This window comes from Engraulis encrasicolus, chromosome 12 (assembly GCF_034702125.1).
Source record: "Engraulis encrasicolus isolate BLACKSEA-1 chromosome 12, IST_EnEncr_1.0, whole genome shotgun sequence".
Lineage (NCBI taxonomy): Eukaryota > Metazoa > Chordata > Actinopteri > Clupeiformes > Engraulidae > Engraulis > Engraulis encrasicolus.
In genome coordinates this window covers 38351628-38375308 of record NC_085868.1, presented here as the reverse complement: position 1 = coordinate 38375308, position 23681 = coordinate 38351628, and the positions used below count along the sequence as shown (strand labels likewise).

General features: G+C 44.4%; 1 protein-coding gene across 1 annotated transcript in view; it reads right to left on the bottom strand.

The window, feature by feature from the left end:
• Positions 1-6071: 6071 nt before the first annotated feature.
• LOC134459742 (receptor tyrosine-protein kinase erbB-4-like) overlaps positions 6072-23681 on the bottom strand; it is a 556606-nt gene continuing 538996 nt past the window's right edge. Inside the window, exons 21-28 of the mRNA XM_063212139.1 lie at positions 19681-19836; positions 19177-19252; positions 18540-18686; positions 15839-15936; positions 13941-14111; positions 9357-9559; positions 8857-8978; positions 6072-7224 (exon numbers count right to left, since the gene is read on the bottom strand). Coding sequence (XP_063068209.1) covers positions 6086-7224; positions 8857-8978; positions 9357-9559; positions 13941-14111; positions 15839-15936; positions 18540-18686; positions 19177-19252; positions 19681-19836 — 2112 coding nt within the window. The 3' untranslated portion in view covers positions 6072-6085. The remainder of the gene's footprint in view (positions 7225-8856; positions 8979-9356; positions 9560-13940; positions 14112-15838; positions 15937-18539; positions 18687-19176; positions 19253-19680; positions 19837-23681) is intronic.

Here is a 23681-nt window from a genome sequence, read left to right as displayed (position 1 = left end):
TGATGATGTCACAATACGTCTTTGATGACAGTAATATCTCACAAAAGCGCAATTCAATGGTCATTTTCTCATTTGCCATCGGGATGTTGAATGGGGAAACGTCCCCAAACGTTGTTGTGGCTAGGCTGACAGCGGGGAAACTTTATTGTCTTCTCCATGGAGGCGGGCCGCCAGCAGAGCACAAGGCCACAAACACAGGTCAAGGACGGAGTTAGGATAATGGAATGTACCTTATGTCTGGTCACTACCATAGACATTTACTTATATATTTTAACTTAAAAATCATGTCAAAATAAAAGTAAAAATAATAATTAAAGAAATGAAAAGAGATTTTTTTAAAAACAAAAAAATTGTCCCATATTTACAGTTTTGCCACGTACTGTAAAGTCCTTCAGTGCTCTATAAAAATACTATTCACATTTTTCTCAGAGAACGTATACAGTCTGGATTCTGAGGACCCACTGATTACAATGCCCCTTCAGTGCTGGCTCAGTACTACTAACCCAGGGATCGCTCATTTCCTTCAACAGTAGTGCGTGCAAACTGGTCAGTGATCAAGACTGTTTAGACTTGAGATTCGATATTAACAGTTTTGTTCTGAAAACCAAAAAAAAAAAGAAAAAAGAATAAAGTCCAGAATAAACACAGTGAGAAAAAGTATAAAATGACAGTAGGTCCGTAAAATCCTCCTTTGTGTTATTAGTATAAATAGATTTGTACACCGTCGTCTTGTGCTAGCACATCTTTAATGCAGGAATTCACAAATGGATATTTGTGGCGTGTTTTATTTGTGGCATTGGTTACGTACTCATGTTCAAAATGTATGGTTGCGCCATCTGATTCCTGACTGAATCACAGTTGATAATCAGGAAACATAACATGTGAAATTATGAGCGGGAAAAGAACTGTGGAAAAGAACAGCCTGTACTTTTGAAGCTACAGGCTGCTATGACAGTCCTATGTCAAAAGCAGTGATGTACATTACATGAACTGGTTGCTCAGTCACCGTAGTCTGAAGTTTGAAGGAACTCAAAGACAATGTACCCCACAGATGATATTATAGGATAAAGCATATTTAACATGGAATTGCTCTCTGTTCAAACTCACACCGTAATAATTCATGTATGTATAGGTTTTACACATCAATATTATGGAGGCCTACGAGAGACTTTTAGTTAGACCAGTGAATCATTGCAGCTTGAGTTTCAGACACACACAGGATTAGCTACTGCTATTACATCCTGGGAAAGTGACTCAACGTTGCATTTTCTCTATTGCCAAATGTGCGCCCACATTGTAGAGCTGTTGTCTCAAGTTCGTAAGTCAGTGGAAATGATGATGCTACGCACATTATGAAGACAAAAACAATAAGAACAAAGAAACCAAACATACACGCAAACAAATAAATAAAATGAAAATCTTCAACATTGGGGATCCATTTACTAATATAAAATTCTGATGTTAGTATCCACCAAGACTTATCAACAGCAACAACTTAAAGGTGTGTATGTTGTAGATTACAATTAGATTTCAATGCAATGACTGAAACAGGTGAACATAAGCTTTACTGACTTTGGCGTTGATGACAGGGTATTGGGTATGCAGACCGTAATGTTAAAATGTACTTGTATGAATAAATGGCAGTCAACAAATAGGTTTTCTTTCACATGATAAATAATTTATAGCAAGCAGCGCTTGGCTGATGCAGCATAAATAAATCTAATTTACTTTGTTTATATCGGGAATCTAACTTATTTTTGTACATGCTTGGATTAAAAACCAAGCTATTAGAAATATTTTACATTGGTATCAAAATTCTTTCAAAACACTGTTTTTTTTCATTTCATGTATCCAGTAGAGGAGTGTCCAACTGGGAGATGAGAGAGGATCCTCTCTCCACAAGAAGAGAAACACTGTGTGGAGATGAAGATGTTTATACAAAGTAAAATGAATAAAAAATAGTATATTGCGTAATTGTCTCTCATTTGTAGCATTCTTTTATACTCACATCGATTGTGATATTTACGCATCTTCTCTCTCAATTCAGCTCTTTCAAAGAAGCCACCCTCAGTAGTCTATCCATGATGTATTGTGTAAATCAAAGCTTTCTTGAAGTCCAAAGCACGTCGTCTTCAGCTGCGACAAACAGAAACCTCTAGATGCAAGGCTGTTATGCTGCTCTGAAGATGGCCATGAGCTATATGAACAAACAAGATGGCTTTACATGTGCACCTCCGCCTTTGAAAAAAAGTGCACAGCCTTCCATTTCATATTCATTATGTGCAAAATGGAGACTATGAGAAAAAAAGAAAATGGTGGAACTTAAACTCATTCCACTTTATAATACAAGGATAACACTAATGTGGTAGGTCTAAGGGAGTTGTCTAAACCAATACAATTTCTTGCAGTGGCTGTAGTGGCCAACTCAAGTACAATGAGTCACATACTTGTTTGCTGTATGAAGGGGGAAACTGCTTTGTTCAGATTTAGAGCCAGAAAGAGACCCAGATGTTTGCATTTTCAAATAATGCAAAGACAACACTGAGTGAGCGCTGCCCCCTTAACCACCAATGCAGTCCTAAATTGAAGTGCTGAATAATAATAATAATAATAATAATAATAATAATAATAATCAGTGACGTAAAATCATATCACCCTTAGGCAGGGCAATAAATATACTGGCTCCGTCAAGAACAAAAAAAAGTGCTTGAAAGAAAAATAGATGTAAAGAGGATATGAAAAAATAACAAAACAGTTATTTGCCCCTAAAGCACTGGTTTACAAAGGGTGTTCTTCCTTAGCAGCAAGGTGGCAGTGCCATTGAGACCCACAAGGCATGCCAGGGTTTCTCTCTAAAAGTGTTATTTCATACAAAGGTACACTGGAGGAAATGTACTGTATATATCAATGCGCACTCACATAGACATGCATAAAAAAACACATGAAATAAATTAAATAATTTAAAAAAATTATATAGACAAACAAAAAGGATACCCCACAAAAAATAAGAAAAAGATATATTATGTCCTGGCTTTCACAGGCATGTCCAGTAGGGGCGCTAGACTATTACACAATGGGTACACTCCATTATCCAAACCCCAGTCCTCCCTTGTGCTTGTGGCCTTGTGATGACATGGCAAGATGTCAATGATGAGAGGAGTTTAATTCAATATATTGCACAAGTGCAATTCAATAGTTATTTGCAATCCAGATGTCGAATGGGAAAACGTCCCCCAAAAGTTGCACCCAGGCCAGTGATTCTCAAAGTGTGGTCCGGGGACCACTTGTGGTCCGCGACAGAGTTCAGGTGGTCCGCGAGGTGATTTCTACTTTTCTGAGACAAGCTATCAATAGGCTATATTTTGTAACATAATTACAAAGCTAACATCGCTGAAGTCTTATTTTAACCACAATAAGACAGGCTTGTAAATGTGAATAAAAATTGAGTGATCTGCATCGAAATTAGCAGTGTCCAATTACCACCCCTCAAATGTCAATTCAGTTGACAGGTGGTCCCTGAACATTTTTGGGGGGACAAAGTGGTCCTCGGTCTGAAAAGGATTGAGAAACACTGGTCTAGGCTGATAGTGGGGAAGCGTTTTCTACATAGAGGCAGGGTGTCAGTGAAGCATGATTCCATAAGCGCAAGTCAGGGACAGGAGTTTGCACAATGGAATGTACCCCATCTCTTCCCTGAAATGAACCAGTCATATGGTGGTGGCCATCTTATGAGTTTTTACAAAAAAGAGGGGACTTCAGTGCATTTCAGCATTTAGAGGGCCATTGTCTGTGGGAGTTACGGCAACTACCTACCCACAGGGATACATACAGTACACATACATTTCTCGTGGGTTTCTGTATGTGTGCAATCCACCATTCTGTCAGGAGCCTGGAACTCCCAAGGCTCGAGGTATAGAGCGAAGACGAAGAGGTGGACTCTGTGATGCACTGTACAAAGACACGGCACACTGAAAGGAGACCACTGGCTAGCACTGGGGCTATATACACAGGGCATGGTGTGTGTGTGTGTGTGTGTGTGTGTGTGTGTGTGTGTGCGTGTGCGTGTGCGTGTGTGTGTGTGAGTGTGTGAGCCGTCACTACACCTGCTGCTTCTCCTCTTCACAGTCTTCATCACAGTCCTCTTGAAAAGCGTGCGCACACACACGCGCGGCACGAACGCACAGACACACAGACACACAGACACAGACACACACACACACACACACACACACACACACACACACACACACACACACACACACACACACACACACACACACACACACACACACACACACACACACACTTCTTCCGTCATTCCCCTCAGCCTCCACACACACCGTGAGCCATGTAATCGTCAGTGTCCTATAACGACTGTTACTTAAAAAAAAAAAAAAACCCAAAAACAAAACAACCACATTTACCAAATGAGTGAGTGTTCGTTTGAGAAAGGTAATGGGCTAGGAAATAAAGATACAAACAGTGAGGATTCACATGTGACGTGCTTTGTTGTGAAGAACTGCTGGATTCCAATTAGGTAGGCCCGGGAAAAGGGCATGTAAATATTTACTTTGTATAAATTCCCTCTGTCAGCGCGTTTCAAATCTCCGGAACATTCAGTTCAGTGGAGTCACCCTCCTCCTCATCCTTCTTCTCCTCCTCTTTGTGTGTGTGTGTGTGTGTGTGTGTGTGTGTGTGTGTGTGTGTGTGTGTGTGTGTGTGTGTGTGTGTGTGTGTGTGTGTGTGTGTGTGCGTATGTGTGTGCGTGTGCGTGTGCGTGTGCGTGTGTGTGTGTGTGTGTGCGTGTGTGTGTGGATTACTGTCACTAATTATGGTGGCTCAACTCCATATTGCTTTGAAGCTCTTGTTCCATTACTCACTGATGCCACCACCATCGGGTGTGCAGGGATAGGACCTGCCTGTTTGCCTGTCAGTCTGTCTGATGATGAGAGAGAGAGAGACAGAGAGAGAGAGAGGGGGAGAGAAAGAGAGAGAGAGAGAGAGAGAGAGAGAGAGAGAGAGAGAGAGAGAGAGAGAGAGAATGTGTGTGTGTGTGACTTTCAGTGTGTGTGTGTGAGTGTGTGTGTGTGTGTGTGTGTGTGTGTGAGTTTGTGTGTGTGTGTGTGTGTGTGTGTGTGTGTGCGTGCGCGCGTGCGTATGCTTGAAGGAAAGGAGGTTGGTGGATGGACTCATTTGGAAAAGGTCATCTTGACAATGCTGGGGACAGAGAGGTGTGTGCCGACAATGACCAGGGCTTGATTGGCGTGTCATCGCCCCCTCTGGAAAGGGTGAGCCAAGCCACGTGTCAGGAGGAACATGTGGGCTCCCAGACGTGTGTGTGAGTGTGTGTGTGTGTGTGTGTGTGTGTGTGTGTGTGTGTGTGTGTGTGTGTGTGTGTGTGTGAGTGTGTGTGTGTATGTGTGTGTAGGAATATAATAGAGTCACTGACATGGACACGGCTTGTCTGTGTGTGTGTGTGTCAGCTCTCGCACTGTGCCTTCCAGTTCTGTTCTGCGGCTTGAGACTTGAGAGGAACTGTTAGTGGGAGTCACCGAGTGCTGGTATAGAGGAAATAGGCGGAGGAACCAGGAACCAGGAACCAAGAACCAGGAGAGTAGACACTGAGGTGGTTTTCAGGCCGACCAGAACGGAGCCGGAGCCGGAGCCGGTGCCAGTGCCGGTGCCCACACCAGTTACGTTCGGCACTTAAGTGCTTATCTGCGAATCCCCCGTGTTCATACCTGGCTCTGAACTTTTTTCCGCACGTGACTGTGTTACCCTGCTGACGGCCACGTTGTCGTCACGGTTTGCAGAGAAAAAACAAGTATTTCACGGTTCGCATCGCGAACCAACTTTCTGGTTTCGCGAACGTGAAGATCTGTGGTGTGAACGCGACGCCCGGTTCGCGATTAGGTGCGGGAACGGGCACCGGCACGGTTCTCAGTCAGCCTGAATGCGCCATGAGAGAGGACTGAAGAGAGGAGGAGAGGGTTCCATCCTGTGGTTGTTATTAGAGTTTGTTTACTGTATACAATAACAGGGGGAGCGTGTTTGGAGATGATGGTGGGGGGGTGGGAGCTCCCTTTTACACCACAGTGTTCCGCTGTCGGTATGGAGGTGGGGGTAGCATTGTCCCCGGCTTCAACGTGAACTCTGACAGGTACTCTGGGTTCTCAGCCACCGCCGGCCGGATCCGCCCGTTCTGCTTGTAGAAGAACTTGGGGTTCCCCGCCTGTGTGGGGTCTGCGGGGCTCGGCTGCTGTTGCTGCTGCTGTTGGTTCTGTTGTTGTTGTTGTTGTTGTTGTAGCTGCTGATGCAGCTGCTGATGCTGCTGGCTGGACTTGGGCGGCAGGCTGTGCTGCCAGTACTCGGGATTGTCGAAGGTGGACTTCTTGGACTTCTTGTCCAGCATGATGGTACCCATGTGCCCGGCTTGGAGCAGGCTGGCCGGATGCCTCATCAGGTGGGCACTGAGGGCGGGCAGACTGCTCTGTGCCATGACCAACGGCTTGCTGCCGCCGCCGCCACCAACAGCTTGTGCCTGTTGCGCCGCTTGCCCGCTCGTCTGACCCGGCGAGACCATTGGCATGTGGTGGACCGTGCCGACGATGCCCGGGTGGTACAGCTGGCCGGCCCCTCCTCCAGCGTGCCCGGCCAGGTGAGAGGGCTTGCCGGGTAACGTGCCGTGGAGGGAGGCCTGCGTGATGGCGACCGGGTGGTGGAGGGCCACGGCTTGGCTACCCGCACCACCACCACCACCACCACCGCCACCGCTGCCACCACCGTGCCCTGGCGGCAGCACAAAGTGGACATGTGGCGTCTGGCTCTGGAGGTGGTGATGGATGGCTGGGGGGTTGCCAGGGTGGCTGCTGTGCGGCATGTGCGGTGGGAGACCTGCCGCGCTTGTGGTGGCTACTGCCACCGCTCCGGCTCCCCCAGCCCCAGCCGACGTGCTGACCACCAGCGGGAGGGGCATGCCGTTCTTCTTGAGGAGCTCCAGGTTCATCACCTCGCCGCCGGCGCCGGCGTTGTGGAAGGTGTTGAGGTACAGGGGCTCGTTGATGTACTCGTCCTCCCCCTTGCCAGCCTGCTGCTGCTGCTGCTGCTGCTGACCTCCGTTGGCGTTGGGGGTGCTGTGGTGGTAGCCCGGGTTGTCCAGCGCCTGGATGTCGCCGTTCTTGCGCCGGGCCACAAAGGGGTTCTCCTCCACCGGGTTGAGATACTCTGTGTGTATGGAGAGAGGGTTGGAGAGAGAGGGAGAGAGAGAGAGAGATTTCTATGTAGATTGATCAATTGCATTGAAAAAAACGACACTAGTGCAACACTACACTAAATGATTTGAATTTGAATTTGCATTTGCATTTGAATTTGAATTTGAATTTGAATTTGAATTTGAATTTGAATTTGAGAGAGAGAGAGAGAGAGAGAGAGAGAGAGAGAGAGAGAGATAGAGAGAGAAGGAGAAGGAGAAGGCCAGACTTATGTGATTACTTATTCAGCAAAGAGCCCTCCTGGGTCTATGGATCGAACTTACACATGGTCACGGCCTTGCAGGGCAGGAAAAGTCTCTGCTTTTTAAAGCTCTGCCTCGTTGAGTAGTAGTTTAGTCGTTGAATAGCGAGACACTGTCAATACATAAAATACCGTATAAAGGGCCTCACAACCCATTGATTTCTCGCCAATGCAACCCTTGACACTGCTGGAGATGTTTTCATGTTGCCTTTTAGCGAGGCATTTTTCTACAAAGCCACCCAACAGTTTTCCTATTGTTCTTCTAGACTACAACACACCGAGGAAGAAATAAAAAGAAAAGGAGTGAGAAAGATCATCAGTTTGAGCGCAACAGGTAAACAAATCAATAAATGTGCATTGGATAATAACAAGGCAACAAATATAGAGACAATCTACAGAAAAGGTCAGAACGCAGAGAAAGAGAGGATGAGGGAGGATGTCTATTTTGTTCAATATTGATGAACAGGCCTCGCATGTTACATGAAGCGTGTCCAATATCCACTTCAGCAACGCATTTTCACAGACGATATTTGTCACCTCATTGCAGATTTGAAATTCACAAAACATTTGCTGTGTGTTATTGCACTATTGTAAAATTATACTACTCTGGTAAACTACTGATTTCATTTTTTTAACCCATTTAGGCCTTATGACTCGTATATGTTGTTTGACCTTTTGTGCCTAGAGACACATATACGCTGCATCCAGGCCCTTGAGATTTTAGCTTTTTTAATAACAATGTGGGTATGTTACACAGCTGAATGAACACATTCCAATGCAAGATGAGGGTCTTAGCGTTTAAATGCAACTTATTTCACGTTTTTACTGTTCAGAGGCCAAGATATTTAGGCTTTTATAGGCTGAGGGCAACTAATCCCATCAAGGGCTTGGGCATTTAGCAGGTGCTTTTTGCAGGTGCTTTAGGCATCAATGGATTAAAGGATCCAGCTTTAGCTTCCTTGATACAGTATATGAGTTCAAGATGTATGATACAGTAGGAACACTCTTGCTGTATGATGCACATGTACGCACCAATAATGACGCTGAAGCAAACTGGTGCATCAGTGGAACATCAGTTGATCAGATGCCTACCTATGGGCCACTATATTGTACACCATAGTTTGATCAAAAGCGCATGTGCACACGCATGCACACGCGCACGCACACACACACGCACAGACACAGACACGCACGTGCACGCACACGCACACGCACAGACACAGACACAGACACAGACACAGACACAGACACAGACACAGACACAGACACACACACACACAGGCACACACACACACTATTACTATTACTACTACTACTACTACTACTACTACTACAGACACACACCTTGAGAACTCTTGTCCTTCATGGGGGTCATGTAGCCATCCTCATCCGTGTCTCCGCGGGCCCCTCCGCCACCTCGCTCCCCCAGGAAGATGGTGGGGTCCGCACTGTAACGCTGGCCGTTGCTGTCAAAGATAAAGTCAAGGTCAAAGAAAACTTTAACATCCCAGAGAGAAGAATCAAGTGGTCAAGGTGCGTAGGTACAGACAAGACTTAAAAAACATGAATAAAGAAGAACAAAGAAATACCCCACTTTTCCATTCATCTCTGATTCCTTTGTCAGAATTTTTTAAACCCCTGTGTCATAACCTTATTGTCAACAAAATGGTTAAGACCAAGTTTTTATCGCTTACTCGAGACTCTCTGCATTGTCATAGCAACATTGTTATGACGTTGTTATGAGTGTTTTCAGCAAAGAGTGAATAGGACTGTGACGTCGACGGGTCCATCTGCAGTAAGAGGCTATCTATAGGCTGTTGCTACCAAACCACATTGTTGCATACCTGTCCTCCACCACCCGGGCCGTGGGCTGCTGCTGCTTCTGCAGGCTACCGTTGCAGCGCTGGTCCTCCAGGTTGTCCAGAGGGCCCCCTTGTGTCCCGGAGGGCTCCGACATGCCACTGCAGCTGGAGGTTCCGACCCCATGGTGGCGGCTTCCGGAGCTGTCCTCTGGCCCGAAGCTTCCCTCCCGGTACACAAACTGGTTCTGGTTCCACAATAGCGAGTGACGGCGGAAAGAGGTGACAGCCAGTGAGGGGAAAACTTTGCAGGTGAGAAGACCTCAATGCATATGGTGCTGTTGATTCATCTTTGACACTAATTGTAGCTGACATTAATGTTTGATGTCAGCGCACCATGTGTTGTGTAGAATTATACATGGCATGCTCATACTGTATAAGCGTCACCACACAAATAGTCTTTGATGATTTATGTATATGTTGTCACGTTAACTTTTAATAGCATTATACAGCACAGGATCAACATTTTTATTCATTTAAACACTTTTAACATGGCCAAAAAAAGATTTAGAAAATACAGCTGTATTACACGGTGTTAACAGTAATTCCAAACATGTGTGCAGCTAAGCCTAAAAATGCTGACAGAAACATGTCATGCTGAGAAACATGGGGAGAGAAAAAAGATTGCTGGTGCATATACCTCACCATGGTATGCAGATGACGAGAGAGCGTCATGATGGATCAGAAATGCCTATGCGGGCATGAGGAGCAGACTCACATGAAAGCAAATGCATCTTAAGCACTAGTGAGTAGGGCTGGGTAATATAGCAAAGATAAATTATTCCAATATATTTCCACTACAACATCAATAGTAATACTTTTCTTCTGATTATGACAATTTGAAAGCAGATGGATATCTGTCCAGAGACTGGCATACCCAACACAAATCTATGTCATCTTAGCTATAAACAAACCAACTATCTAAAATGACATTAGCTTTTTTGGGAATCTGGTGATCTTTGTCAAAATCTCTTTAATTTCATTAACCACCCAGCCCTACTAGTGAAAGCATGCAAGATGTTATCTGACGTTAGATGGCGGCATGCAAGCTGTCTGTGTGCTCTGCCCAATATGCCTGTGCCCTCTCTACATGAGGCTAAAATGGCACTACATATTTGACCCCTTCATGCTGAGCCTATGTTATAGCCCTGATAGTCATCAATGTAGCTATGATATATATTTGAGTCTTTCAAGCAAAGAGTAAATGGGTAGCTGGCAGGCCCTTCTGCACACTACAGTAGGCAGTCCTTTTCAACCTTAAAATAATGTTTCCAAACAGATTTCAGTTGTTCAACAAATTGTAACAAATTCAAACACATTTCTAAATTGTGCCTTCGATGGTATTGCTTTGAGCTAGTATCTCATTGAGCAACTCTTAAAACATATGAGAGAGAGAGAGAGAGAGAGAGAGAGAGAGAGAGAGAGAGAGGGGTGATTAAGCTGAGCTACATGTATAATCAGGAGTAGGGGGTAGGCTCCAATTACATGTTCCAGTCCATCTCTATTCTCTCTATTTGTCTTTCCTCTCTGTCTCTCTTTGTGTCGGTCTGTTTGTCCATCTGTCCGTCTCTGTCTCCCAACACCACACTGTGAATTTGTGGTCTGTTAAAAGGGCTATATTTTCCAATGTGAGCCAACAATTTCCTCGTATTTCCCCGTAAATCTTTATTTACTTTCATAATAATAGAGTTGGGTGGAATAGGCTCTTAATCTTGTTCCACCTTAGCTTAGTTTGATTATAAAATGGTGTGGACACATGGACACCACCCAGGGGAATGTTGGTAATTTACGTTAAGACCATTCCCAAAGTTAATTGAAATTTGTCCAGTAAAGCGAAACTTGCAAATGAATAGGGGCCTATATGCAAAATGACTGGTAAACAAACCGAGCAAATGGGCGAAATCACGTAACGGACATAAATAGTGCTCCTGTGTTTGTCAATATACACTAACCTTTATCTACTCATGGGAACCCCTTTTGCCACGGCTCTATTATTCTGTGAATTAAAATTCAATTTGTGCGGGTCGGGAAAATTATCCAAGTTCAAATTAAACTGACCTCGCGCCTGACCGAGTTGCACCATCTCCTGAATGCAACTGATCACATGACTAATTCCCCTCAAACACCCCCCCCCCCAAACCCACCCCTCCACCCTTTTTTTCCCATGAATGGCGAACTGTGACATCAGAAACGGGGCAGAAATCTTGTAAATTCCTCCAGGTTATTGCCGGTCACGGACAGGCGGCTGAAAGCTATTTTCGGCAACAAGGTGTTTGACTGCATAATTACATTGAAAATATCCAAGGCCACCTCTGTGACCTTTTGGTGGAAATGCGACCATAAAGCCTGTGTGTATATATATGACACTAAGCGAGCATGTGGAGAGACAGAGAGAGAGAGAGAGAGAGAGAGAGAGAGAGAGAGAGAGAGAGAGAGAGAGATACTGTAGAGAAACATAGAGGGAGCAAAATGAAGTGAGAATGAGAAGACAGAAAGACGGAGCAAGAGAGAAAGAAAGAGAGAGAGACAGAGGCTCCAGAGGGTGTTGCATGACACATCCTGAAGAAGCAGGAGCGGTTGGGGGGGGGGGTTGGGGGGGGTGCGCAAGATATGAAATGCATCGCCACGACTGGAGCGAGAGGCACTGGCCAGTCGAGTAAATATCCTGGCTCGGCTCATTGTCTCTGAGCAAACCTTGGGCTCGTCTTAGTAGAGACACTGCTATTTGCACACCGAGGTCTCTGTAATGAAAACCACAACCGCCGAGGGACCAGTGTGCATTAGACGGTGAGAGAGAGAGAGAGAGAGAGAGAGAGAGAGAGAGAGAGAGAGAGAGAGAGAGAGAGAGAGAGAGAGTCTGTGTTTTTAATCTGTGGAGTTGGGGGGGGGGGAGATCAGGCCCCAGAGCATAGGCACAGGCACAGATACAGACAGCTCACCGACTCGCACTCTTTCACTCAGCAGCCCTCCCGCAGGGAATGAGTGGAGACGCGGTGGGCAGGGATGGAATGGAATGGTCAGCATTATGAGAAGGAGTTGTAGGGAAGAGCATTGGCATAGAACTCACTCTCAATTCAAGTGAAATTGTACCAGCTGACAAGAGTGTGTGCGTGTGTGCGTGTGTGTGTGGGTGGGTGCGTGTGCGTGTGCGTGTGCGTGTGCGTGTGCGTGTGCGTGTGCGTGTGCGTGTGCGTGTGCGTGTGCGTGTGCGTGAGTGACTGAAATCCCTGTTGTTTTGACAGGCACGCATGGTGTAAAATGAATGCAAACAGCAAAAGAGTATGAATGTTTAATATGAGTGACTCTTGCTATGGAGAAGCACCTGGGTTTCATGATCAGAGACAATTAAAAATAGATTATACTGTCTTACACTGACTACCATTTCTTTAATGTCTGCTGAATTAAACATGTACCGAATATTTGACATGCTATAATTCAATAGAAGTTTCAAGCTCAAAAGTTTTCTAGTAAATGATCCTGCTTGTGTTTTGCAAGGTTTTGTATCTGTTGACGTGTGTTGAGTGACATGTCGAGTTTGTATTGCTAGAAGCAAGTCTTGTTGTAAGTGTAGGTGTCCTCAAATTCAAGAATGTTAACAGTTGCTGTCTTTGGGTGCATGCAATGGGGATCCTACAATGACTGACAACCCCTCAGATACCCCTCCCCGCAATGTATGGGAAGCCCAACGGGAACCAGCAGAGAGGAAATACTGGGGTAGCACCAAAGAATGTTGAAATGGGTGGGATTAAAGGGTAACTTCAGCCAATTTGAACATGCAGTTGTAATGCTCACACTACTCTGGACATGTCAGTACCTGATTTCCCCCCCCCTTCAGCCTCTTCCAAGATTCTGGTCATTGTAATGGGGGAAGGTGTTTGTTTACATTAAAAAAAACATCTTGATTTATTCCCAAAAACATCCAAAAGGTCAGCAGACAACTAGCAAACAGCGATACCTTTTGGGAAAATATTTGGAGTAGACCTATGTTAAGATTTTAAAAAAATGTAAACAAAAGCTGCCCCCATTAGAATAGCTCATATCTCGGAAAGGGCTGAGCCAATCGGGCATCACCGGGTACTGACAAGTCAAGGGTAGCGTGAGCAATACAACAGCATATTGAAATTGTCAAGAGTGCTCTTTTAATGGGCGTGGTAATAAGGTGGATAGTAAGAGAATGAGCACGGAAATTAGACAACATGGCATCCGACATTCTCACCCTGTTGATATGTTGAAGCCATGTACTAGCAGAAAATACCAAATTCACTGTTTATTCTCATTCTATTGCACCATGTTCCAAATTATGCAGACACAATTTTGACCCAACCTAGTCTCAGTTTATAGTATAAGGGATGCAAAGGGTGTGTCTATATAATCGTGAAAATGTCAAATGAATTTTTAGAGAGTTAGCAGCCGACGTTCTCTCCCTGCTGGAGACAACGCGTGGCCTGGAGGTGGAGGTGCAGATGGACGTCGAGGGCACCCAAGGAGAGCAACTACTAACTTTCCTGAGAGTGAGCACGTATACACTTGCAACAGGAAGTTAGCTGCTATGGCAGCTGGCGTTCTCACCCTGTTGGAGTCGACGTGGAGCCTGGAGGTGCAGGATGACGAGGGCATGCTGAAGCCGTGGGGGACCAGGTACTCCTCGGCATCCATTAGGTCCTCCAGGTCCTCCTCGTCCAGGAGACTCTGGAAGAACTTGCTGTCGTTCGGACTGGGCAACTTCATACGGTCATCTCCCTGGAGAGGTTTATTGACAGACATTAAAGTGAAAGCCCATTGGGAAACTCCAACTGTAATTGTGACACAGCACTCCACAGCACACAAGTGAACACTGCACAGTGCACACAAAAAATGTACAACATTTATGCCTCACCTGTGCAAGGGGGCAGCCCTCAGTGGCGATCTATAGGGAGCAGTGCGGTGGGACGGTACCATGCTCAGGGTACCTCAGTCATGGAGGAGGATGAGGAAAGCTCTGGTTAATTACTACCCCCCCTTACCAACCTGGGCCTCGTTTCCCGATAACGATGGTTCTTAGCCTTACGTGTGTCGTTAACCAGTGATCCTACGAATGTTCTTAGATTTCCTACGACTGTTTCCCAAAGACACTCGTACATGAACGCGCGTGCACAGCCTCTAAGATCATTCGTAGCGTCGCTCTTAAGGATCGCTGTCCACATATGTGGTGCTGAAGTGTCATCGGAGTGAACTGCGCCGTTATGCTGCTAAACCATTTACAAAATGTAAGGCGTGTGTCAGTATCAAAAGTTGCTTTCTATAGGGGTGGGACTACATTTGTAGCAGTTTGCAACTATCGACAGGAGTTATTGTTGGCAAATGAAATAAAATGCACACACACAATGAATTCATGCAAAACCACGAGCTACGCCGTTAAACCAGGCAAAGCGCGTGCAGTTGGCTACCGTGCTTAATATATAAGAAGACAAGTAGCCTAGGCCTAGTAGTTCCAAATTGGAATGCGCATTTGGGGAGCGGCGCGCAAAGTACCGCGCACTCAAGGCTTTAACTGTGAGGAACATTTTGCACGGCAGTCTGCTGTTATTAAAACAAAACATCTACACGAATCCCCATCGCTGCCTTTTTATGTCATAGTTTACCCTTAGCCTACAACTATCGTGTCTTTTCTGCGTCGCCTTCCCTTTCTTAGGGTAGGCCTACTTGAAAATGAAAGAGGGCGCAACGACTCGCTGACCGTTTTTCTTTTTTTTTATGTTTCGTTAGTGACCTTCCGACATCACCACTCTTGTCTCTGGTCGCCGAAGCCCCCTATTTATTTTGCGTGTGGATGCCTTGTTCTTGTTCACGAAGCACCCACACAAATTATGATTGATCACAGTTTAATAATGCCCTGATTTATCAAACACAGCTGAACTATTAGAGTTACTCTTAGAGTTACGTGTCAACCTGCGATGGTTCTTTGCTAAGTTGGCTTTGGGAAACGCTCCGTGAGCTCTACGATGGTGTTACGTGTGAACTTAAGTAGCACGTAGCGTTAAGTAGTACTTAAGGCCCTTTCGGAAACGAGGCCCTGGTGGGTCTGGAGTTGAACTGGCAACCTTTGGGCTACAAGTCTGACGCCCTAACCGCTTACCCATGACTGCCCATTACTGACTACTGTCGAGAGCAATACAGGTGTCCTACTGCACATGAGCACTATATAAATCAGACATATCAAGATGGATGTCACTGTGCAACTTCATATGGTCATCTCCTTCAGATGTTTGGAGGTTTCACTGAACAAATTATGGCCAAGAGCACTTGTAGACCTCTGTCAGCTCAGTCTACTCAAATCACCAAAATTATAATCAGCTGGAGCCATTGAGGATACCGAAATACTACAAATTTCTGAATGATGCATTGTTTTGCTCACCAACTAACAAACAAAAACACATAACCAAACCATGACTTGTCTTATTTTAACACACGTCAGAGTAGAGTCTTACCTGGATGACAAGGTACCTCTGGGGGTCTCGAGCCATTCTGCAGAACTCAGCGGCCAGCTCTTTAAACTTGGGCCGGCTGTCGGCATCAATCATCCAACCTGGAGGAGAAACAAATTTAGGATTATTGAGACTTCTCTTGGGGCTTCTATTTACTTTAAATTAATTGCACTGGGCAATGCTGTAAACAGTTTTATTCTACTTAATTGGGTATGTTCAGGAAACAACTGTGCATTATTTTTGTACACAACCACCCTTGGCCCCTTAATGGAGAGCCTCCATTATAAGATGGTTGGTACCAAATCGGCTACTTAGGATTTGGTAATGTAATGTTATAATAATTTCTTGTTCACCACACAATAAGTCGGCTTGCCTGCGATCTCATCTGCACTAAGAGGCTACAGTTGATCTACGGCAGTGGTTCCCAAACTCGGGTCATGACATCTGTTCATGGGTTTCTTGAGAGAGTTATTGAATTTATACTGTAGAAGGGTTGAGTGATGATAAAAGCTTGGACCTTCGTGCCTCGGTCACATTAACTAATACACAGAAGTTGGAAAACAATTTAATGGTGTTCATTTGCTGTTTGCATAATTTCATGTGAAGGGACTGTCCACACATCCGCTAGATCGGTTTAATGTCCCCGTAATGACATATTTAGTGGTTGGATGTAAGCAAAGTAGTTAATTCTCTGAGAAGTTGTTTCTGTGTGTGTGTGCGTGTGCATGTGTGCGCACGTCTGCATGTGTGCATGTGTGTAGTTTTATGACAGTGTGTATGTTTACTTTGTGTCTAAGTGCTGTCTAAGTGTTTGCATATGTGTCTAAGTCTCTCTCTCTCTCTCTCTCTCTCTCTCTCTGTTTATGAGTGAGTGTGTGTGTGTGTGATTGTGTGTGTAGGATGTGCGTGGGGTTGGAACATATCTCTGACAACCACTTACATGCTTTCACCTCGCATTGCTTCTCTCCTCGCCTTCCTCCCAATTAATTTCCCCTTCAACCACACTCCAGCGCATTATCTAAATGAGCTGCAATTACTCGAGCAATCAAACTCCATTTCATCTCTATCAATATTTCGCTATCCACGGGGGCATTAGTTGCTACGGCGAATCAAATCACAAACAACAGCTCACAGTCAACAAGTAATTAGAATTAATGCATCTAATCTTCGACCCCTCTTTTTATTTATTTATATATTGGTTTTTTTTTAAAAAAGCGTTGACTTCTTTTCCTTCTCACCAGAGCTACACTTACTGTAGCTGGTGAAGTATACAAGCCATGCTTGACCAGTCAGCTAATTCTGTTTCCCCTGCTGTCTTTTGTTGCGAGAGCAGAGGGGTTAAAAAAGGAGGTCGCGCTGCTAACAGAAGATCCATATGTGCAAACACAGAAACACAGCTGGGGGTGAAAAGGTGGACGTGAGATGTCGCGCTCGGGTGAGGTGTTGCCAATCTCGTATTGTGTTCACATTGTGTGTGTGTGTGATTGTGTGTGTGATTGTGTGTGTGTGTGTGTGTGTGTGTGTGTGTGTGTGTGTGTGTGTGTGTGTGTGTGTGTGTGTGTGTGTGTGTGTGTGTGTGTGTGTGTGTGTGTATGTACAGAATGTGTGTGTGTGCGTGTGTGTGCGTGTGTGTGTGTGTGTGTGTGTGTGTGTGTGTGTGTATGTGTGTGTGTATGTATGTGTGTGTGTGTGTGTGTGTGTGTGTGTGTGTGTGTGTGTGTGTGTGTGTGTGTGTGTGTGCGTGACCGGTCACTCCACCTGCTGCTTTGCCTCTCCACAGTCGTATAGGCTTCTTTGTGTGCATATGAAAGAGGAGCAGGCCATATGCTCCGTGACCTTGCATGTCATCTATTGAATATCTTGCATCACTTTCATGCGATTGCAAATGATTCCATTTAAAAATCCATTTCAACTGGTGGATTTCATCAACATCGAAAAAAGGATCTCTAATGGTGACATGATGCAAGTTTTCCTTATCATTCCAAAAGACGGAAACTATTATACAGCAGAATATCAGTCAGTTCAAAACACATGTTAATGAATCTCCGTTAGGACAAATAAAGCATTGTGAATAAATTTTCCTTTCATTAAAACTAAAACTCAGTAAGAGGGCAAAGGCAGGAGATATTGTAGAATAATTATTATGCTTATCTGATAGCAACAAAATGATGTGATTATTATGACTTTTTGTTAAAAATTGCGATTTAAGATCTCTTTTTTCACCACACGGGTACCAACGAGAGTGGTGGCAAGTTCAAGCAGCTTCATGTCTCATTAATCTCCCAACAGGATTAAAGTTGCACTAATATGCAGCAATATTTTACTCTCTGTGCTATTATTGATCAGTGGCGGAACAATTGTCCACAGGGCCCTAGGACAAAACACTTATTGGGCCCCCTATATGACCTGACAAGATCATAATTGGGCCCCCACCACCAATACAAGGGTGACCTGGGCCCAGGGGCAAATGCCCTGCTCGCCCTCCCTATAGCTCCGGCCCTGTTATTGATGCCAGTAAAAAAGGCACTGAGGATGGGCTGAATGGGACCGAAACGTTTGCACTGTTCACTTGGGTAGCACTTTTTTTTTTTTTTTTCGAAACATGCAATAAAAGGAAATTATTGCATTGGCATACAAGGTGTGCGAGTTCCCCTTCCTTGATCCTATAGTAAAAAAGGCAGGAAATAAAATGACCCATACGTACATTTGACCATGACCATGTAGACGTCTATGGTGCAGATGGGGGGCTGTGGCAGACGCTCCCCCTTCTCCAGGATGTCGGGGATCTCTCGCGTGGGGATGCCGTCATACGGCTTCCCACCAAACGTCATCAGCTCCCATATGGTAACTCCTGTACAACAGACAAAACACATAAAGATCAATGTTTTATCACATCAATGTGGTAAGGAAACAAAGAAAGTCCAGCTCCAGATATTTTCCGTTGACTTCTTTTGTTAATTTGTCGGACACAATACACTTTTTGAACCTGCAAGCCTTGTGTGCGCCTCATCTTTTTGATTGTCCTAGTATCACATCAATGTGATAATAAAACTTAAAAGTGCACAACAGATTTCAAGGATATGATACCAATTGGTAACAGAATGAGCTTGATTATTTTTATTTATTACTTCCATATTCTTTCTCAGGAAAGTCTTCAAATAATACTATATATACGGTAGATAATAATTTACTTCAACAAATTACAACAGAAATAAACTACAACAGAAAAACAGCAACAGCAAAAAACATTGATATACTTATGTGTATCCCATGGCTATGTAATGCCAGGACAAGGAATGGCTTCTGACGTGACTGAGAAGATAAACTGGTAATGTACTCACCATAGCTCCACACATCGCTCTGATGGGTAAACTTCCTGTAGTGAATGCACTCCAAAGCCATCCACTTAATAGGCATCTGTGGGAAATGTATTATAATCTTTTAGCCGATGCATTCATTCATTCATTCATTCATTCATTCATTCATTCATTCATTCATTCATTCATTCATTCAGTCCTTCATGCATTCATTCATTCTTCTGACATGCTTCATGGCGCATCTCGTCCCAGGGGGGCAGAGGATTTCAGAAGTTCATTTAACTAAATTTTTTTGTGTAATTGTCATTGATTTTTGGTATCAATTAATAGCTGAAACAGCCACTTGTCACTTGACAAAAGTTTGGTCAATCAAACTTCCGTCAATTTTTGTTTAATTACAGCCACCAAAGATAACATCCGGCCAAATTGCTACTTTTGGCCTTTTGTCATAATAAAATGGCTTTATCTGAGGTCGAGTTAATGAGAAGGCCGAAAAAAAAATCCAATATATGTCCACACCACACCAACCTTTCCTCCATCTGCGTTGTACTCTTTCTCGTCTGCGTCCAACAGCCGGGCAAGGCCAAAGTCGGTTATCATGATGTGATTGGGCGATTTCACCAGAACATTTCGGGCGGCAAGATCCCTGTGCACCAGTCGTCTCTCCTCAAGATACATCATACCCTGTATAAAGGTGACAAAGGTGAAATTTGCTTTATTGCTTTATTTGTTGCTTTATTATCCTTTAAGAGTGTGGGTTTTTGAGCATTCTATAAAAAGAATGTGTTCTATAACAATGCAAGATTCTACAATTCCATATTGTATTGAATGACGCCCAGAATTCTATAGAACTTTCACTGCCCGAACATTCCCGTCACACCGGTGTGACGGTACACTCTTAAAGGTTATTCTCCACCAGGGAGAATATTTTCTCGGAGACAGGGTGGTTGCAGCAGTACAAAAAGACATAAAAGGACAACACCAACAAAAAACAAAACAGATAAAAGTACTGAGAAATAAGAAATTCAAGAATAGACAAAACAAAGGCTCAGAAACATTGGATGTCCTAACCTACTGACCCTGCCCTATCAATATCCCTACCTTAGCATTTCCACACCATTGCACATTCCCCAGCCACCCCCCCCCATCACCCCCTCCCCAAACACACACAATAATAAACACAATAAATACAATCTCTGTGTCATTCTTTTGTGAAATTCTCAAGGGAAACTTGTTTTGGTTTCCTTAATGTGTGGAACAGATTAGTGGTCATGCATCTCTTGTTCCACTGTGGGCCACAGATAGCACAGATCATTAGTAAAAACCTCCATTCTGACACCTTTAAAAGTGTGCTGCCTGGAATGCTGTGGTGCACAGCCCTAGGGCAGTCATGGGTGAGCGGTTAGGGCGTCAGACTTGCATCCCAGAGGTTGCCGGTTCGACTCCCGACTCGCCAGGTTGGTGGGGGGAGTAATCAACCAGTGTTCTCCCCCATCCTCCTCCATGACTGAGGTACCCTGAGCATGGTACCGTCCCACCGCACTGCTCCCCATGGGGCGCCACTGAGGGCTGCCCCCTTGCACGGGTGAGGCATAAATGCAATTTCGTTGTGTGCAGTGTGCAGTGTGCAGTGTTCACTTGTGTGCTGTGGAGTGCTGTGTCACAATGACAATGGGAGTTGGAGTTTCCCAATGGACTTTCACTTTTTTTTTTTCACTTTAATGCACTGTACCATAATTGGGAGCCCGGGTTCAAGTCCAGCCCTGCTCACTTCCCAATCCTACCCAGTTTCTCTCCCCCACTACTTTACTGTCAAAAATCTTCACTGTCTTATCTCAACAAAGGTTCAAAATACCCGTAGGCTTTTTGTGCAGATGGGCCCTGCAAGCGGGCCTGTTCACTATTTGCTGAAAAGACTCAATTACGTAAGGTTTAACGTTCGGCGAGAAGGTCGCTACCGTGGAATAGCAGCACGACAGAGAGAATCTTTAGACCCCGACGCGGAGCGGAGGGGTCTTGTTCTCTCTGAAGTGCTGCTATTCCACAAAGCGACCGACTCGCCGAAAGTTAACCCGCTTATTATATGGATATACTTAAATGATTCACACATGGCGGGGACATTTCTTTAGGCCTATTATAGTTTTTAATGTCAAAAGATTGTTGCTGCGCAAAAACAAAACAGTGCCGTTGTGGAACACCGCTAGGCAACAGCTAGGTAGCCAGGACAACAGGTGTTGTCTATCACAGCAGCTGATTAGAGTCTTGTTGAAAAGTCGCTTTAGCAGTGAAAAGTCTTGTTGCCATTGACAGCGGTCTGTTATAGACCAACCCGTCCGTTATCGAAAAATAACAGACGTGCGAACGTTGGGGAGCCCCGTTGAAATGAATGGAGCATTCGACCGATGACGTCACACCATATAATAAATCATAATAACATTGCTATGTCATTTCCAAGAATCTTTAAGTAACAGATTAAGACTTGGTCATTATAATTTTGGTGACAATAAAGTTGTCAATAAGATAGGCTCTGTGCAAACAGGTTAAGATATACTTTTAAAAAAAATCTGCTGGGGATGCTGTGGTGCAACGCACTAATATGCACATATTTGAGCTACATTGCCAATGGAGACCTTGGTTTGAATCCGTCCAGGGTCCTTTCGCAACTGTACCCTATACTCCTTATTGAGCGCTGTTGATTGAGCGAGCTAGATTTTCATTTGGTACTGTCATATGTATATCATTCCAATTTACATTTACTTGACTATGTCGGTGTTTTAGACCAGAGATGCTGTGAGGTAGTGGTTCATCACCATTGATCAGGAGGACCTTGGTTTTAGTTAGACCAACTATAGGATTAGTTTTTAATTTATTTACATGTATTGATATTTATACCAGACTTTCACTCAAATGTGGCCTTTCAGATATGGATTTTCCAAGCAGATGAATACAATTTGCAAAACATTAATTTCATATCATGCTACATCTACAGTATATCTCTGGTCTCTATTGACTCAATTACTTCCCCTGGCTCGAACAATGAAAAAGGCGGATGAGAATTACTATTTATGGACTTATTATTTTCTGTAAAGGTCAATACCATGTTATGCAACTTTTCAATGAATATAAATGTACAGGTAGCCATAAATGGATGCATAACTGAGCTTGTGTAGACCCAACATGTCAATTAACTGAACATGTAAATTGTTCAAAATAATTTGTCTGAGTTGTTCCTGAAAGGCTACGATAAAAATCTGCAGTATACCTACCATTTGCATCTAAACAACCTGCCATGGTCTCTGCTCCAACAATGTAAAAACCGCAGTGTTACTTCAACACTTTGATAGTTGGTTCAACATCTTATGTAGACTGTATTTGGTCAAGGAGCACTCTCTAAGTGTTTATTTCACACTGCATTTTTCCTGTGAAGGTTTAACCCAACATGTGCAGCACGCTCCATGCACTCTCATTTGGTCACAATCAAGGTGCGCATCAGAGCTCTTTTATCGTGTGCCATGCCCTATGTCATCCCAAGTCCACCGCATACGTCTGTAAATCTGCCTGACACCTAATCAGGATGTGTGTGTGTGTGTGTGTGTGTGTGTGTGTGTGTGTGTGTGTGTGTGTGTGGCCCCCAGTTAGGTACAGAAGAGGTCATGAGAGCTCAGTCGGCCTGCACCAAGCGGTCCACCGTCATGCCACCACCCACCACAGTCAACCGAGACCTCACCTTCGTCAAGGGCTAGCTGTTTGATTTATGGCTTTATGTTAATCGTTGATTAAAATGCAATTACCTGGGCTTTGAGAATGTTATGGGCCGGGCCACGAAAAATAAAGAATATAACAAAAGGGCTGGAAAATGGGGGACCTCTGCCAGATCTTATCCAAAAACTTGGCAGTGTTGCAAATGATTTTTTACACTGCGCTGTCTGGCCGGTCACACCGCAATGGGACCAGACACTGTCATTAGAGGTGTTTGAATATGGATAGGCCCTCTGCATTCTTATTTCATGCATCCTTATTTGTGTTTGTGCATTTGAAAACTGAAAATGGATAGGCTGTGTGCAATGGTATGGATGTACAGAAATGTCTCCTGTTAATGGATTTATCTTGACGAGGTAAACCGTGTGCACAAAATGTGTAGATTGTTCACAGTGAGCGTGGTGGGGGAACTCGCATTGGAGTGATTGTTGATTTTAAATAAACAAAACATTTCAAAGAGTTTAGTGGGGTGGAAAAAGGTAGTTTGAGTGAGTCACTGAACATCAGAATATCGACCTTTCATTAGGGCTGTGCTGTGCAATTTTGTCAATTTTAAAGACAATTAGGCAGTCGGGGGAAATTGATGTCCTGCCAGCCTGTTAACGTTAATTATGTACGCCAGTGAACAAAGAACGCAAATGAGACGGCAGGCCTGCACTGCAGGCAGACAGGCTGGGGAAACTGTACTGAAATGAGACGCGCCGGCGTGGCATCGCAATTCTCATTTGCTGCTCAATGATGTACGAGGCGTCTTCTTGCTCCTCCACCAG